The sequence below is a fragment of the Drosophila obscura genome, unplaced genomic scaffold (genome assembly GCF_018151105.1).
Source record: "Drosophila obscura isolate BZ-5 IFL unplaced genomic scaffold, ASM1815110v1 contig_186, whole genome shotgun sequence".
NCBI lineage: Eukaryota > Metazoa > Arthropoda > Insecta > Diptera > Drosophilidae > Drosophila > Drosophila obscura.
In genome coordinates, this window is record NW_024542774.1 from 7,120,719 (window position 1) to 7,138,736 (window position 18,018).

At 47.0% G+C, this 18,018-nt stretch overlaps 2 protein-coding genes across 4 annotated transcripts in view; one reads left to right on the forward strand and one right to left on the reverse strand.

The window, feature by feature from the left end:
- The window catches only part of LOC111073849 (semaphorin-2A), a 46,318-nt gene that overhangs the window by 13,895 nt on the left and 14,405 nt on the right, over positions 1–18,018 (reverse strand). The window lies entirely within an intron of this gene.
- Positions 10–2,251, forward strand: LOC111073854 (NADP-dependent malic enzyme-like). The gene is made up of 4 exons (XM_022366394.2): positions 10–153; positions 209–1,405; positions 1,468–1,762; positions 1,823–2,251. Exons 1-4 carry the CDS (start codon positions 10–12, stop codon positions 1,978–1,980), a joined length of 1,794 nt encoding a protein of 597 aa, XP_022222086.2. The 3' UTR covers positions 1,981–2,251.

An 18,018-nucleotide genomic window follows, 5' to 3' on the forward strand; every position in this document is an offset into this window, starting at 1 on the left:
TGTTATCTAATGAAGTTCTCCAAGCTGCGTCCTTTGCCACGGCTAGTTTCGCTGCTCAGTCCGCTTGGTAGAATGTTGCAGCTGCACAACGATGCCAGCAGTCACATTGTGCGACCCGATTGGCACGCCGTCACAGACGGACGCTGGAACAAGGTGAGTGAGAGTGCAAAGAAAGCCTACAGAAACGGATCTGATACGCATCGCTCAGGGCCTGAGTTTCACCATTGAGGAGCGTCAGCGATTGGGCGTCCATGGGCTGTGGCCATGCTCGCATCGGGACTTGGAGGAGCAGCTGAAGGCCGTGGGAATCAACTTCCATGCGCGCAAGGGCAACATCAGCAAGTTCACGTACATCAACTCGCTGTCGCACCGGCACCAGCGGCTGTACTACCGCTTTCTTAGGGACTACACGGAAATTGTGCTGCCCATCATCTATACGCCGACGGTGGGGGAGGTTGTCGCCTCCTTCGGGCTGCACTTCAGGTATCCCGAGGGCCTGTACATCACCATCTTCGACCGGGGCCACATCAAGGATGTACTCGAGAACTGGAAGGAGAAGTATGTCCGGGCCATATGCGTCACGGACGGCGGTCGCGTCCTGGGTCTCGGCGACATGGGGGCCAACGGCATGGGCATATCCATTGGCAAGATTGCCCTGTATACCGCCTTGGCGGGGGTGCCGCCACACCAGCTGCTGCCCGTCTGCCTGGATGTGGGCACCGACAACGAGGAGCTGCTCGGCGATCCGCTGTATGTGGGAGCGCGAATCAAGCGCGTACGCGGCGCCGAGTACGAGGACTTTGTGCAGGAGTTCATGGAGGCTGTGGTGGATTCCTATGGCACGGATATCTTCATCCACCACGAGGACTTCGCCACGCCCAACGCGATAAAGTTCCTGAAGAAGTATCAGTTCTCCTACTGCTGCTTCAACGACGACGTTCAGGGCACAGGCGCCACCGGTCTGGCCGGCATGCTCAACGTGGAACGTGTGACCAAGCGGAAGCTGGAGGACATGATCTTTCTGTTTGCCGGTGCAGGGAGTGCCGCCCTTGGCATTGCCAATATGCTGCTCACGGCCCTGCAAGCACGAGGACTCTCCCCCGAGGAGGCGGCCAACAAAATCTATCTGTTCGATCACAACGGCCTCGTGACGTGCGCGTCGGAGAAGATTGAACAGCAGGCCAGGAAGTATGCCAAGCCCATGGACCCGATCAAGGACCTCGCCGACGTGGTGGACCATCTGAAGCCCTCGATTCTGTTGGGGGCCACTGGCGTTGGGGGACTCTTCACCGAGCAGGTGCTCCGAGCAATGGCCAAACATCAGGAGCGACCTGCCGTGTTTGCCCTCTCGAATCCCACCAACAGGAGCGAGTGTACGGCCGAGCAGGCCTACACATTCACAGAGGTGATAATGGGGGCAGCCAAGGAGCTTTCCCTTCGGTTCTACATTTGATTCTCCTCCCCTAGGGTCGAGTCTTGTTCTGTTCGGGATCGCCGTTTCCGCCCGTGGTGATGAATGGCAAACGCTTCATCCCCGCACAGGCCAACAATTGCCTGGTGTATCCGGGGATCGCTTTGGGCGCAATTTGTGCGCGGGGCCGCTTTCTGCCGGACGAAATTTACTCCGAGGTGGCCGCCACGCTGGCCAATAGAACATCCGAGGAGCGGCTGGCCGCCGGCAGCCTGTATCCCGCCATCAGGGAGGCCAACACTTTGGCCTTGGATGTGGGCGTGGCCGTGGCCCAGTACCTCTTTGAACACGGTAGTATCTGGCTTTCATTTTGAACGCTTTTCGTGACTGATTTATTTTGGGGACTCGCAGATCTGGCAAACATCTATCCCGTGCCCAAGGATGTGTGCCAATTCATTCGGAAGACTCAGTACAAGCTGGAGTACGAGAGCGCTCTGCCGCCCACCTGGTCGTATCCTCATTTCCCAGCCTGTCTCGGCAATGATTGCAAAGCGAAGACTATTTTGTAATTAGAGACAACTCTCACAGATACACCACACACAGATAAATGTATCTGGTGTCGCACAGGATGGGGGAGGCTGGCGGTAAATGCTCGACATTTTAACGTTATTATTGTCCTGTCAACGAGGGACATTGACATGCTGCTCTCGCTTCTCGCTGCTCCCTGCTCCCTACTCCCCGCTCCCTACACCCTGCTGTATGTGTGTATGCGCGTGCGTATCTGTGTGTGTATCCTGCTGATTTGCATATAAAATAGGACGAAATGTCGGCTGCTCACCAAAAATGTCAATCAATTTCTTTCTTTTCCCTCTCTTCTCTTCTTACGCTTTGCTTTTGCCATACCCTGCACTTTTGGTGTGTGTGTGGGGGCGGGTATGTTGTGCTCGGTAAACTGTGTGTAACAGGCATTAGGAGAAACCTCTGTGGTTGCCATATTGGTAGGGATATGAACTACCTCCCATTTGGTACATAATTTTAGTTATAAAGAGATCGAACGAGAGTTCTTCAGATATTTTCCAAGTATAGGGTATATTTTGGTAGAAGTATCGACAATCTATCTATATGTATATATCTTGCTTCTTGTTTAAACGCTCCACAAACACACATACACACACAAAGAGGGAGGGAATGGACGTGCATGCATTAAAAAGCAATTGGTGTTAAAAGAGCAGTCAGGCGGCAGTCGCACGTTGTCTGCCCCTGACTCTGCGTCTGCCACCGTCCCTGGTCTGACTGCCTGCTTGACTGCCTGTCTATCAGTTTGGCATTGGCATGTGGCTGCTCTGCAGCTCCGCTCCTCTTCTCCCTACATCCCCTGACATGCCCCACACACACAGAAACTTGCCACGATGTTGATGTTGTCGATGTGGAGACATCTCCAACGCAAAGATGGGGCAGGAGACGGAGCATAAAAAAAGGCAAGGCAAAAATGTGAAATCATTTTCTTCAACTGACAGCTGTCAAAATATTTGCTCTCTGTCAATGTGCGTCCCTGCCGTCGTGTGTGTCACTGTGTGTCCTCCTCGTGGCCTTGCAACGTCTGGAAATTCCATTTTAATATTCATTACTTCACACTTTAATACAAGAAGAGTCGAAGACCTCCATCCCAGAACCCACGCGCATAGCATTGACCACATTTGGCTGCTGCCCCACCAATCAATACTCCGTTGGCCTCAGTCGCAAGTGGAAAATCTTTAAGTGGCAGTGGGGAGCCAAAACAGATCTGGGAGCGCTCTCTTTCGTTACGGTTAGCTTGGCTTATAGAATTTAATTGGCCATAAAAATGTATGCGGCTTGTTGAACGTGTCTAAATCGTAAATTTTCCCGGCTGAAGGGTGGCGGCAGCTTCTTCCCCCAAGCACACCAGCTTCGATTTACGCCCCACAATGGGGCTCTAAATTTAAATGCCAGCGGCAAAGGTTAAGGGTTTTTTTTTTTGTTTTCACTAGATTATATGATGCGTCAGCGTATAAATTATAGCCCAGATAAACCAAATAAAAGAGGAGCTAAACAGGCTCCCCCCTCCACCCACAAAGTTCTCTCTGGGTTTTTGGGTGCCTTTCAGGGTTTTTATTTGGGGTTTGCCTGCTTCTTGGGTAATTGTTGATCTTGGTTTCATATTTGCATGGCTTTCCACTGTTTTGCTTTCCTTCTCTCCTCTCGGCTCAGTTATCAATCTGGCCAAGCATAAGCCTTAAATAGGCCAAATTAAAGCCAGAGCCCCAAGGAGAGGTTGCGGCCAAAGGCCAAAGCTCACTTGACTGTATACAGTCGATAAGTAGCCTCAATAAACCCAAAAGTCTACTCAGGCCTGCTTCTGTTACGGCTTCTGTTGCTTCTCTTGCTGCTTTCCACCAAGAAAATGCCGATGCTGCCGACCGCTACTTCATCTTTTTGAAGATTTTCATTTATCTGCTGAGAGAGATAAAACAGGCCACAGAGCGGAAGGCCTGAGCCAGGTCCAGAGAAAAAACTGAAGGCCAAAAAGCAAGTAGCACTTAGATCCATTTAGGCGAATTTTTCAAGCATTAAATTTGCGTTTACGTTACGTATACTTAACTTCCAATGGCAACGCCAGAGACGGCCAGTGGGGGGGGCTGAGGAATGTGGCAGCTGTATCCTCGGCAGGTAAATGAAAAATATTCCCTCTTTTTCGTGGAGCCAAATGGATTTTACATCATTTGTCTTAGCCAGGCCAAGAGCGAGCTGGCTCTGTTTTCCTCCTCCCAAGCACACACACACACGTACTCTGTTTCTGGCTCTGTCTCTGTCTCTGGCTAGGGTTCTGCCTGGCTCTCCATATGGTCACAGTTTTTGGACCAACTTTTCTTTCGCACTGCCCTCTCCATATGGAGAATCCCCCTACTATCTATACGGTTCGCACAGTCAACAGTTTTGTTTTGCAGCGTCCTCCATTGTGTTGTGTTGTGTTGTGTGTGTGTGTGTGTATTTTGCGGCCATGCAAAGGCCTCCCCATACCCATCCACAGTCCCTTCCGCCGCCACACTCTGCTTTTGTTTGTGGAGAAATTTTTCTTATCTCCACTTTGCATGCCGCACAGTGTTTTCCTCTGGGCCCTGATTCCCTTACGTTACGTTTCGTTTCGTTTCGTTCGTTGCTTCTTTTTTCCAGACGAACTGAGTCAGCACTTAATTTTTATTTGATTCTCGTCTCAGTTGCGGTTCAGCTGCTTGACTTGCCACTCCGTTGCTGTGGAATGAGTGACGGGTGGGGGAGTCGAGAGACAAGCGTGAGAGAGAGAGAGTGCGTAATTTTTTATGGCGTTAATTTAACAATGATTGGCTTTCCAGCAGCCACAGCAAAGGAAACTGCTTTACTGTACACTGAACTGTCAGGGCAGTGGAATTTTATTAAGACAAATGCCGGGAAACTCCTCTAACGAAGGGTCAATATAGCGCTTGAAGATGCGAGCTAGACAGGTGAAGCACTTGCCACCATTCTTCCTGTTGCAGATACTTACGGAATGTGAGGGCATCCTTTTACAAGGCTGCGGCTTTCAGTTCCAGTGGATTCCCATTAGAACATTTAAGATAAAGGAAGGATTTCACAATTCCTTTCCGCATTCGTCGATTCTTCTCTTAAATTTACCCTAAATATATCTAGTCTTTCCACCTCCGGATGCATTTGGATTTGCATTAGCTTTAGGGAAGAGTTAGCTGTAGGCAAGTCGGGTCGCAGGCCCAGCAGCCATGCATCAAGCTTATCTCCGCTCCTGCAGCAGTCGCACTGTCGCACAAATCTCCAGCCATTTACCAATGTCCTGGCACCGCCACTGGCCCCTCGTACCTTGTACCTGCATATAAATATGTGTTCGATATTTAACAGCTTCCAGTTGAATGCGCCTGCCTGCCCAGGAGATGGAGATGCTGATGCTGATGCAGCAGCCGGATGCAGAGATGGAGACGTCGATGTCTCCTTCGACATATGCAAAGCGTGCTACTGGCGGATGGGGGCTTGAATTTGGCGTTGGCTTTGGGGCAAGTTTGCTCAGTGCGCGGCATGGTGTTGGTTCTGTTGCTTCGCTTCGTGTTCATGGGGCAGTACAAATAGCTGCCACTGTCGCTGCTGCTTCACAGTAAAAATCCAATAAGGTAAACGGTAAACAAGATGCCACGTCTGTGCCAGTGTGTCTGTGTTTGTGTGTGTAAGCACCTGGCATTTGTGTTGAGCACGTTCGTACCTTATGTGGGATTTAGTTTTAGACTTCATTTTACTGGGCTGCGCTTTTGGTTTCGTTTTGTCTCTGCCACCGTCTTTCTCTCACTCTCTGTCTCTCTCTCTCTCTTTCTGTGTTATTTTTTATGCCATTTTATGATGGCAGTTCCATAAAATGTAGGGGAGAAAGAGGCAAAGAGAGGCGGGCACCGCAGATTTGCATACCCTTGCAGCTCTCTCGGTGGCAAGATTGTAGATTGAATAACCTGCCTTGCCTGCAGTGCAAACATATTGTCAAAATCATATCACCCTCGCTGCAAGGGTATCCACAGAGAGGAAGAGAAGCTAGGATAAAGCAGCGACGACGACGACACAGAAATGTATAGTAAAAATAAAGCCATAGACATGACTGCCACTGCCACTTGAGTCCCATGTAGGTTCACTCAGCCACACACACAGATACGGGATACGGGGAGGCACAGCGACACAGATACAAAGGGACACAGAGAAAGGTAGAGAGTGAGATAGAGAGAGAGAGCGGGAGTGTAAAAGAGATAGACACAGATACACCGACAGGAAAGCTAGACAATGCCGTAATCTAAAAACACAAACGTGCAATTCTCTGCTTACTGTAAATGTGGTCACACACACACACACACATGCACACAGCTATGGGAAAACTCTGTATGTGTATCTGTGAGTGAGTGTATATTCGTCCTCTGTGTGCACACTACCGACTACCGACACGAGATGGCGTGGGAATTTATTACAAGTTGGTTTACAAGAGAAGTATGTCAGTGGCTGTCCAGGGGAGAGGCCGGAAGCCATGGACTAACTTTAAGCACTTTAAGCACAAGCAACAATTTTTAAAGAGCGCTCACAGGGCTCCCAGGGAGATCTCCCACTTGGTTCTGGCTGGGACTAGCCCTAATCCCAGAACTGGTTCAAGTCAGAGGAGAGGAAGCTGCCCGCTCGATGATTGGGGCAACATGAACATAATTCAGCGGGCGGAAATTTTACGACTTCATCGAGAAGAGCCAGTGTAAAAGGATGCAATGCTTGTTGCAACTGCAGCAAGAGGAAACATTAGCAAGTCTAGACACCTACGTCATGCGTCAGCAGCAGCACCAGCAGCACCAGCAGCTCCAGCAGCTCCAGCAACAGCAGAAATAGCCGAAAAAAACGTGCCGGAGCTGCAGATGCCGGCGAGGGACGATCCCAGTGAAAAGCCAAGAAGAAACGGAGAAAAAATGAGACGTCAAGCAGACGATGAAGTCGACGTGGTCTGACAGCCAGACAGCCATCGCAAGGAGCTCCCTCTCTCTCTCTTTCTCTCTCTGAAAAGGAGCACAGGTCCCAGGAGCATGTCTAACAGGAGCATTTGAACCTTTTGGCTTGTTTAATATGCTGAAAAATACGCCCGAATTCGTCGTTTCCGTTTCCACCATCATCCATGAAAGGAAAGCGCTTGGAATGCATTTTCGAGTATTACATTTCCATTTGAATGTTACGACACATGTATGGGCGGCAAAAACCCTTTAAGGATAGTATAAAACGACAGAGAGAAAGAGCAAAAGAGAGACGAATAGATATATATTCTCTTCCGGAAATTTGCATAAAATTCATCTAGCGATCTGTGCTTTGAAGCATTTTTAATTACATTGCATAATTGGAATTCAATATTGGCAATGCGTCGGCGTCACCACACGATGCACCTGAAATTATATTAGATCTTTCCCCACGGGCCACCGGCCACACTTCCTATGCATCTGTGTGGGTTTCCACCCACATGATAACAATTTTCCAATTACCAATTTTACATATTTCGAAGCGCAAGCATAAATATTTATGGCGAGAATTTATGAAAGCTAAACGTGAGTCGTGGGTGGATTCTCCCATGTACTCGTATCGGTGCGAATGTGCACTGGTTAGTGGTGGGAAAATCTTTTGCATATTTTTTAGATTATTTGAATTTTTAAGAGCGCACTACATTTTACGTTCCAGCTTATCCCCCGGGCTATGTGTCACGGAGCCATGGCCATGGGGGTAAGGGTAAGAGCCACTATCTCTTGCTCTGGCTCTTGCTCTGGCTCTTGCTCTGGCTCTTGCTCTGACTCTGGCCATGGCTGTGCTTTCAGCTTTAAATGCAGCTCTACGTACGAGTATATCCCTTGGAGCACTTTCGCTGCTTTTCCTGCTGTCCGTGTTTTCCCTTGGGTTCACCTGACATTGGAGCTGGGGCCACGTATGCATAGCATACATTTGAACAGTGCCTAAACCGGACGGACGGAGGAGGAATGTATGATGGAGAGCGGTGGAGTGGGGTCGAATGAGGTGGATTGGTGGGCAAGCAAAGTTGCGGCACTTTGCCTTGATTTCCCCAATGCCACTCTCAGCCACTCCACTCCCCCTTGCCACATTTTGCCACCTTTGCCCACCCATTTTCCCGTTTTACCTTTGCTGACTGCGCAATTGGCCGCAATTTGTTTTCAGGTCCTAAACAAGTCGAGTTTACCCCAGCGCCTCGGGTGCGTTGCAACTGCTAATTAATCTTCTGCCCAGGTAGTGTGCCACCAAAGTGATATGAAGTGAGTGCTCTGACTTGAGTGAAGACTCCGCTCCCCCCTAAGGACCTACTGCCGCTGCTACCTACCCCTTTGCCTATCCGGTGCGTGCCTGTATCATTAATTAAATTACGCAAAAATAAAAAAAGCCGGGGAAAGTTCAAAAACACATAAATCAGTCTGAATCATTGGGGTTGTCTCTTTGTTCCTGCCGCACGACGAGAGGACGAAAGCCAGGGGCCATGGCCATAGCCAGATGGCTTTTTAGTGCCCTTGCGGGACATAACATAAATATTAGTACTCTCTGCCCCCCCGCCGCAGAGCTCCCGTGATAAACTCATTTAAATGTTAATGCAGCGTCAAAAGTTGTTCGAGACTAGGAAATTGCATGCATTTTATTTGCCATTATGTGTCCATACTCGTATTGAGACGGGACGAAAGTCCACTCCTTTGCGGCACTCCCCCGCCCACGTGAATGCTGCCACCCATCAGGAGGGTGGTTGTTGGGTGGTGAATGGTAGCTGGTAGAGTGAACTATTTCCCATCTTAGTTTAATAACTGCAACATTGTTTGCCTAACCCCTGGATGGAGCGAGGGTGCAGGTTGCTGCTGTGGGCCAAAGGTGGTTACGGGTAAGGGGTGCGACTACCCCTCGGATACGTGCCCGTGTGTATGTATGTGTGTGCCTGTCTGCATGTTAATTATGTGGAAAAACTGAATGAAAATATATTCTTACCTTCTTTTTTTTTACGTTACGTGTGTGTATGGAAACGGATAGAATTCGAAACTTTGGTAACTATGTAACGAGAGTGGCACTGCATTATCATATCCCAAATATTCAGCTTCGCACAGTACGTACCAAATATCCACGTCGCTTATAATACACATGAAAGTTTTTAATTAGTTGAACGACTAAAACTGCATTGAAACTTTACCCGACGTGAAGTAAGACTTTATGCTGCAGCTGCAGCTGCTGTTGCCTGTGTGCTGTACTGTATCGTACTGCATTCACCTGTGCCCTGTGCCTGGCAGTAGACCACTTCATGTTATTGTTTATAACACATTTGCTCATCATAATAAGCAACATTTTCATGAAAACATGCCAAGACAGTGGCGCCATTAACCCTGTTAATGCTGCAATTATGCGGCAAGAATTATGTTCTACAGGACCACAGGCTGTGGTGGGGCAGGTGAAGCAGGGCAGGCAACTGTAGCAGTGGGTAACTGCCATAAATCCAGGGCACCTTGCGCCGAAAGTTTGCGTGAAACCCGTTTGGCATAATGATGGCAAGGATACTCTCCTTGTCTTTTCAAAAGGAGTGAAGAAGGTGGCAGCTCTAGGGTGGCAGAGTGCCCCTTGAAGAGGGTCTTCCACAAAAGGCTGACAACACAAATACAAACACCGAGTGGGGGGCTACAATGGCACCACTAAGTTGTAAGTTTAATTACCCACATAACCAGAGAGAACAAGGGGAACAGGCGGCTAGGCGGCCAGGAAACCAAAGTGTAGCTAGAGGAACTCACAACTAATTAGGAAGACAGAGAGTCGCTGCTCTGTACTCTGTCCGTCTGCAGCTGACAGTCGCCACAGTTGACTTGCTTTAATATATAGAGGTTGATTCCTCTTTATGATCATTTTATTGTGTGTCGGTGTCCGTGCGTGCACTATAATTGCATTCGCAGTGCCACAGAGCCACAGCGGCACAGTCGCACAGTGGCACAGAGCTTCCTCCTTCGTGTCTGCTGACTGCCGTCATATAAATCGTAAAAATGTTGAAAAATAATCATCATAAAAGACAAACAAGAGGCCATGAGGCACGCAAGGTGTTCTGGCTCTTAGCCCTCTCTTATCCCTGATATTATTTAAGTTTTTATGTCCTTTCTTTTGCGTTTGGGTGTCGTGTCCTTAGCTCTGGATATATAAACATAAATCATTCGACTTGTTTGCCCTGCCCTGCCCTGCTCTGGAAGGTGTCCTCTTCCGTTTGCTTCTTCATTTACTCATTAGATCTGGGGCATTCTCTGCCTGCCCATGACTCTCTCTCTCTCTCTCTCTCTCTCTCTTTCTCTATCCCTCTCTGTCTGCCTGTGGTTTTTGTCGCTTTCATAACACAAAGCACATAATAATATGCTTATTTAAAGGATACACCTTTTGTGTCAACATTGCCTGCTCCCCCAACAACTTCCATTCTCACACACTCTCTCTCTCTCATTCTCTCTCCATCTTTCGTTATTTCTTTGCCTTGTCAGCAGCATTCTGTGGCAAGAACAGCAACTGGCCTCGACGTTGATTGGCAGCGGCCTGTGCTTTGGGTTCGTGTGTCTCCAGCCTGATATTTTCTTAATTTTCAACACGTTTGCCTTCTCTTTGAGGAAAATACGCCCTGAGGCCAAGTAAAGAAGTAGAAGTAGTGGAAGTATCGTATCTATTTCGTGACAAAAGGCAACTTTAACTTTTCTTTATAACCAAACCGAACGAAACCGAATCAAACGGAAGACCAAGGCTGAGTAGGAGCTGCAGCTGGAGCTGGAGTTGGTTGCCCACACCTGGAAAAGTATGCTAACGCTTTGCGACACGCACATGTTGGCCAGGCCGGGGCTTTGGGTCTTTTGGCGTTCCATATGCGCATAACTTGGCACCTCGGCCAGACACGACGCCACGTCAGCGATGCCTCCCAAGTGCGTGCGACACACATACACAAGAGCTGGGCATCAAATGGCTTTAAGGCAGGCTTTAAGTCACACAGCTTCCATCATCTGTGGGCTGGCTCCCTTTCGTCATCTTGGGAGCCGCCTCCCTTGCTCCCCTGCCTTTGGCGGGGTGGAAGCGCGTGTAGCTTTGACGACGCGTGGCCTAAATTGTTTCAAATTGCAGGACAGAGCACCTTGCTGCCTTAATCCGCAACTATGCTTTGGATCTATGTCGCTCTCTCTTTCTCTATTTTTGTATGTGTGTGAGTGTGTGTAGCTCAGGCATTTCCGGTAGCTCATTTCCGTTTCACCTCAATTGGGGAAAACCAGAAAAAATAAAAGCTTCCCAGCCGCACAGTAGAAATAAAACTCATGCAGCACTAAACCGAACGAAAAAAAGAAATGTATGAAGAAATGTATATATAAAGGGAACTCCGGGGACCACATGCAACGCAGCAGGTTTCTGCCGGGCTCTGCGAGAAGGGTGCATAAATTAGAGACTCTCCGGCCAGAGGAGGGATGAGCGAGAGACCTGGCGGTGTAGTGTGGTGTGGCAGCGTGGCAAGCTTGCAGTTTGACCGTAGACAGATGGCGACGGGCCGAGACACAGAAGACAATCGAGCTGAGGCATACACCGCTCTCACCCCCCCTGGGGGTTTTCTGCCACACCTCAGCACTTATTCATGGGTAGAACAATTTAAAATTCCTCCCCTCCCCACAACATTCGAAAGTGTGGCAAATTGCACCCCCCACACACCCGCACCGCGCACCGAAGCGAAAGAAAATTTGGCCCAAAAATTGCACGGTAATTGTAGCGACTAAATTTCACTTTTAGCTCGGCCAAAAGGTGCGGCGCCATGTGCTCGAAAGGGCGGCAGAGAAATTGAGCGGTTACAAGAACAACCACGGGCGGAAAGTAGAATTATGCGCCAGACCGGCATGCCTCCACCCAACCCCTGACACCCTCTTTCTGCACACAATCCCCCAGTGCCCCTCCCTACCGGCCCATCACATGACAGCCTGGCCGGCAGTTTTCATTTTTAAATTGGCGGTTTTATGTGCAATTCGAAATGGAAATGCGAATGAGAGAGAGGGAGAGCGTGAGTGTGTGTGGGTGTGTGTTCTGGCATGACTAATATTTTCATACCAACACAAATACACTCCCGCCAGCACACACACACACACACACACACGGAGCGAAGCCACAGACAGTCTGGTTGTTGTGCGCATTAGCAAAATTTTATTGCATACTTTTGTGCGCTATTGCAATTTAATGTGCCCCGCTGCCGCTACCTCTCTCTCTGCCCCTCTGCCCAACACACTCTCTCCATGTATCACCCGGCAAAACCATCTGCGATCCGTGTGCGGTTTTATGCTTTACGCATAATTTTTGCGTAACAATTGAAATACACACAAAATGCGAAATGTTTCGGCTTCGAGTTGAGATTTATATTTCGCTATTAAGCCACATTTGGTGCGTCGAGGCACCGCAGCACACCTCACCATAAAGGGAAAGTTCATTTTTCATGGAAATGACTTTATATGATTATATACGATATATGTATATACGATGGGGCTTCACGAGTGTGTGTGTGGGGTGTGATTTTGTGTGTGTACAGTGCGTGGCAGAACTTTAAAATGCAAATTGAACTGACGCGAAAATCGATGGATTCTAATTGGAGCAATGACATTTGAAGCTGTCGAAACAGTTAGTCTTACATCAGTTTTTAATTAAATCAATTAGCGAATGAGGTCGGAAGAAAGTAACCGATTAATTTGAATTATAAAATGGCATCGATTTTGTCTTTTAATTAAATGTACGAGCAAGCACGATTTCTATGCTAAAGAATCTGCACATACTCGTACATATACTACTAGTAAATGTGATTGGGATATATTAATCGAATCTATTATTTCAGATAATAGGAAAATATCGGGAAATCTTTGACTACAGTTGCTCTTCAGTTTTGAAATGCACTTTACTTGAGTATGTACATATACCAGCTGCTGTCATTTACATCGGGAGCTGAGACCAAAAGAAAAGTGAAAGGAATTTCTTTATCAAAAATACTCTCATTTTGTATTCTCCCCCATTCTTCTTAACCCTACCCCTCCCCACTGTATTTGTCGTTCTCCAACACACAGAAATGAAGTGAATATTTTCTCGCATTGATTTCGATTTGCGTGACTGTGGCTCCGCACACGCGGCGTATGTGTAATAAATATCGAATATCCAAATGAAGAAGTTGTTTTGGCCATAACTTTCTTTGTCTCTGAGCCTTTGTCTCATTGTGTGTGTGTGTGTGTGTGTTTGCGAGCCTTTTGTTTCATGTTTATTATTTATTATAAATGACTGCACACCAACACACGGCCAGAGGACAATCCCTCTTAAATATACAGCTACTGAGCAAGCTGACTACGAATACAATTCCGTTGCCGACATGGGAGTATCTGACGGTATCGGACAGGAAATGGGACAATCGATTCTCCTTTTTATGCCTCTCTCTCTCTTTCTTTCTCTATCTTGGGTAGTCGATTCTTTGTGGGGCACACAGACAGCCCCCTGCAACGTCCGAGCATTAATTAGAAATGGGTTTTCCACTCTTTTTTTCCCCCGTCTGATTGCTTTGTTATCGCTCTCCATTGTGCGTCGATTAAATGATGTGTTAATTCTCCACCCGCGCCGTCTCACGCGTCCCAAGAAATAATGCAAAAGAGCCCTTGCCCTTAACTCGGTCAATATCATCTGGCCTCTGATTGGGCCATTCCCATGCAGAAAGAGTACGATCCATGGGACGGGGAAGAGTATTGGGCGAGACGATGACGTGACCCGGACTGCACTTAATGCAATTATTTCGCATGCCACAAAGTTTTTCTGTGTCATAAAAATGGACAATAAACCAATTTAACTTTTGCAATATGCTGTGGAATCAACCAACCCCTGGAAGCAGCAGCCCCCTTGTCCGCCCCACCACTTTTTGGGCAACTTTCTGTGCCTTATGCTAACGGTCAAAATAGTTTGGTGTCCACTCTTAAAATCGGTCTCGTATGAAAGTGGCCTTCCTGTCCTTACGGAGGCTTTGCACAGCTACCCTTGGGTAAGCCACCCCTTCATACGTATGTATGTATGTACGTATCCAGAGTTAGAGCGAGCGTTTCGGCTATAACTTTAATATATTTCACTTGGAATATTTGTTTCGGACACCCACCCTTCGTGCCACCAAACCAACCAACTAATGAATGAACATATTTCTGTTGTTCGACCAATGTTTTTGTGGTTGGTGTGTCTAAATATGAACAGATAATTGAAATCGAGTGTAAATAAGTGCACTGAGAGGTGTCTGTGTGCAGACATTCGATTATTTACTGAGCCATACATATGTATGTACGTACCTCATGGAGAGGCGTTCGGACATTCGTCTGCCTTCCATGCGTGTACTTATGTATTTTGTATTTATGTGAGTGCAAATGCCAGAGCCCAAAGTTTGCAATTTATAGCTGCTCTTAGTGATTATTCATTTTGATGATTTGCTGGAGTTTTAGTTAGCTCTTCAGAATTATGGACTGCACGGAAATGTCTTTGATGGCCATAGCTAATTAAAGATAAATCTATTGCTGTGGGTTTGCTAGTGGTTCTGTTCTGGAAAGTGGAATAAATATTGGCTCTGGCTGTTCCGATCTAGTTCTGATTGGGATTTTGACTTGCCTCTTTGGCTTGTGGGTTTCTTTTCTTTCTTTTCAATTCCTGAACAATTTTATTCCCTCCTCCTGTGAGACTTTTCTGCCATATTGTTATTTGTTTTCCATTAAATGTTTAAACAATGGCATAATCGTGTAAAGTGTTTAATTAAAAGCCGACGCTTGACAACAATAACCGCCGTGTGTGTTGTCAGTGTATGGTGTTATTGCGCCGCTGGTCTGTTGAAGCTGGCCCCAAGCCGACGGCAATCATGTGTCAGCGGCAGCTGCAGCAGCAACATGCGTGCCGCAACAGCAGCATCCTGCCAACAGAAGCCGCAGCGGTCGTGTAAAGTTAATTAAATCAAGCGACACGTGTTTTAAATAAATTGAATAAACTCGACATTAACATAAAATTGAATTAATTTTAATGGGCTTTCGCCGTAAGTTGTTAAGCCGAAACTATAAACAAGTTTTCATTCCCATTCCCATTCGCATTCGCATTCCCATTCTGAATCCCAATTCCATTTCCATTCTTATTTTCATCATAAGAAAAGTTGAAAGACCAAAGTTTTAATGCCTGTTATTTCATGAGGCGGCGGGTTAATGTTTTTCGGGTGTATAAGAAAATGTATATTTAGCATCATTATGTCGGCAAATTTATGTCACAAACCGCACACACACACACACACACAGATCCAGACGGAGCGAAGCTGGAGATGAAAATTGGAATGAAAAACGTAAAGTTTTATAATCAAATTTAGTGGTGCAGACATTTCTGGTTTAATTAATTTGTCCTCATTAACTTGAGCCCCACAAATGTGATGGCATTGCCCGAAGAAGCTAGGGCTCCTCTTTGCGGTTTTCTCTTGTGTCCTTGATGAGGAAGCTCTTTGCTTAAAGTTCTCCTATGCCAAGCACACACTCACACACGCACACAAACCCACTCTCAGACACCCCGCCAACAGCTCGTGTGTTTCTGTATCTTTGTATCTTTGTATCTCTCACTGTATCTGTTTTAGAGGCTGCGGTGCACCAACATTTGTGCCACACATCTACGTCTGGCTTTGTCTCTGCATTAAGATATATTACACACACTCTTCGTCTCTCCCTCTCCCTGTACTTACGAAATATGTTGAATTATGGCACTTGCAGTTGGCTAATGAATCTGTTGGATAAGGTCAGACGGCAGAAGCCACTTGCAACAGCAGCCAGGAAATCAGGTCAATGCGACATTGTAAATTACGACCTAAGCCCAATTTGGTTTTGGATAAGGTTACAGGAGAGGCTGCCCTTAGGCACAAACGCAAATATTCCAGAGAAACAGGTGAGGCAGTCCTGCTATTCTTAGCAGGCGGATAATGTGTGGGAGATATGGATTTTTCTTAAATTTCCTGCATTTCCTAACATCACGTATACGGCTTGGCAGCCACGTATCGATTGTGTTAGCCTCTGCGACTTGTTTCCGAGCATCCACAGGGGCCCTTCGACTGTATGTTAAAGTGCTGATGGACCTGAGAGGAGCCCCTGTTGGCCTGTTCGGGTCGTGTCTTTCCTTTTAGCCGCTTACTGCTGAAAATTGCTGCTTAATTGCGGAGCTGAGCCAGGGCTAATTTAGCTCACATACCTGGCCGGAAAACACCCGAACCTGGCCAGAAAAGTTTTCTCGTTTTGTAGCCCAAAAAGAAACAGTGGAAAAACAACAGCTTTTGCTGGCTGCCAGCAGCGCTAAATGCCCGAAATTCTTTAAGTTTACGAGAGGAATGAACAGTTTTCATTTTCCTTTCCCTGTTTTTCCTTTTTCCACCGCTTTTTCTGGGAGATTGGTTGGGTGGGGGGGCTTTGCGTGCTTGGGGGAAATAAGGAGTGAACCAAAGTGTAGCCAAGTTTTTTGTGTATTTTTGCACCCCTTTTCGGAGTGGTTTTTTTTTGTAGCTTTTTCTATTTACGCAACGGCCGCAGCTTTTGGCCAGGTTCACGCTACGGCCAAGGTGTGGGTCCGCTGCAGACAGCCCTCCGCTAATATTCGCCATTAAACTTTTGCTTGTTTTTCTTTAATTAACAACGCAAACATCTGATATGCTTTCTTTCTTTTCCTCTCTCTGGTTTTCCCCTTCTTTGGGGCGGGGGTGGTATGGCTATTTTTTGTTGCTTATTTTCCCGTCTCGCAACCTTTATGAAGTTGAAAATATCTTTGCCGCTTTCTATCCACGCATTTTCCCACCCATTTTGGGTCCCGGCAAAGTTTTGGCGCTTGAAATTTTCTGTTTCGTTTCTGTTTGCATTTCTGTGGCCGGAAAGTCCCCCCTTGCCCACGAAAGATTTCGGTAATTGTAAAAAGGGAAATCTTTAACGCAACCAAAATTGTTTATGTAAATAAAAATGCTTAACAAAGGATAATTTTCACACATAATGGTGTGGGTGTCGGAGGGGATGGGTGTGGGTCTGGTCTGTCATAATACCTCGTGAATATTAAAAACTTTTTCATTATAACTTCATTTTGCAGCAACGATCCTTAGAGAGCCAAGCGGATTACTTTGTGTGCGGTAGATTATATTACAGTGCACGTTTATCCGATATGCGAAATGGGTTTTAATTATATATAGACTAGAGCAGCAGCAGCAGCAGCACCCCCAGTAACAGGGAGAATAAGGAAAAGCGGAAAAGCTGCTGGTCAACTGTTGTGTGGACAGCAAATCTCAGCCGGGGATAAGCCCGGCTTTGGGTCCATAAAAACTCCACTTGAAAACTAATTAAACACTAATAGTTGAAAAAAAAGGAGAGCAGAAAGAGAAAATAAAACACATCTTAAGTGGCGGAAGTGACGGTCAAGATGGGGTTCTGTGCGGAAGATTTTGTATGGCAGTGTAGAGAGGTCCTGCAATTGAACAAACAACAAAACAACCGACTGCACTAAAAGGCAAAAGTTTTTAATTTCACTCCGAACCGAACAGAAAAGAACCGAATAGAACAGAACAGAACAGAACAGTGGCGTTGAGAAACGGACCGTAGAGCACTCCCGGAAAAGTAAAGTGGAAGGAAGTGCAGGCTGCTGCGCGCGAATGAGTCTATAAGTTCCCCTCCATCCACACATACACACGGAAGAGAAATGTCTTGCCGATGAAATAAAACAATGGCAAAACAATGGCAGTGGGCGAACAGTACGAGTCCCGGTTGCCAAATGGCCAGGAGACCCCGAGACACGATGAAAAGGATAACAGACGTCGCCGACGGAAGTGGACCGAAATGGCAAATCAAGGAAAAGCAGCAACAGCAGCAACAGCAGCAGAATCAGAATCAGCACCCGAATCAGCAGCACACCATCGCACCATCAGACGTGGGCGGCAACAGCAAATCCGCTTAAAGTGAAAATTATTCCTTTTGGGCAAAGAAAAAAAAAGGAGAGAAAAGGAGGGACACACACACACACACATAGAA

Coding starts and splice junctions, on each gene's coding strand:
- LOC111073854 (XM_022366394.2), top strand. CDS start 10: ATGAAGTTCTCCAAGCTGCGTCCTTTGCCACGGCTAGTTTCGCTGCTC. Junction 154..208: donor CAGACGGACGCTGGAACAAG/GTGAGTGAGAGT, acceptor CGCATCGCTCAG/GGCCTGAGTTTCACCATTGA. Junction 1,406..1,467: donor AGGCCTACACATTCACAGAG/GTGATAATGGGG, acceptor CTCCTCCCCTAG/GGTCGAGTCTTGTTCTGTTC.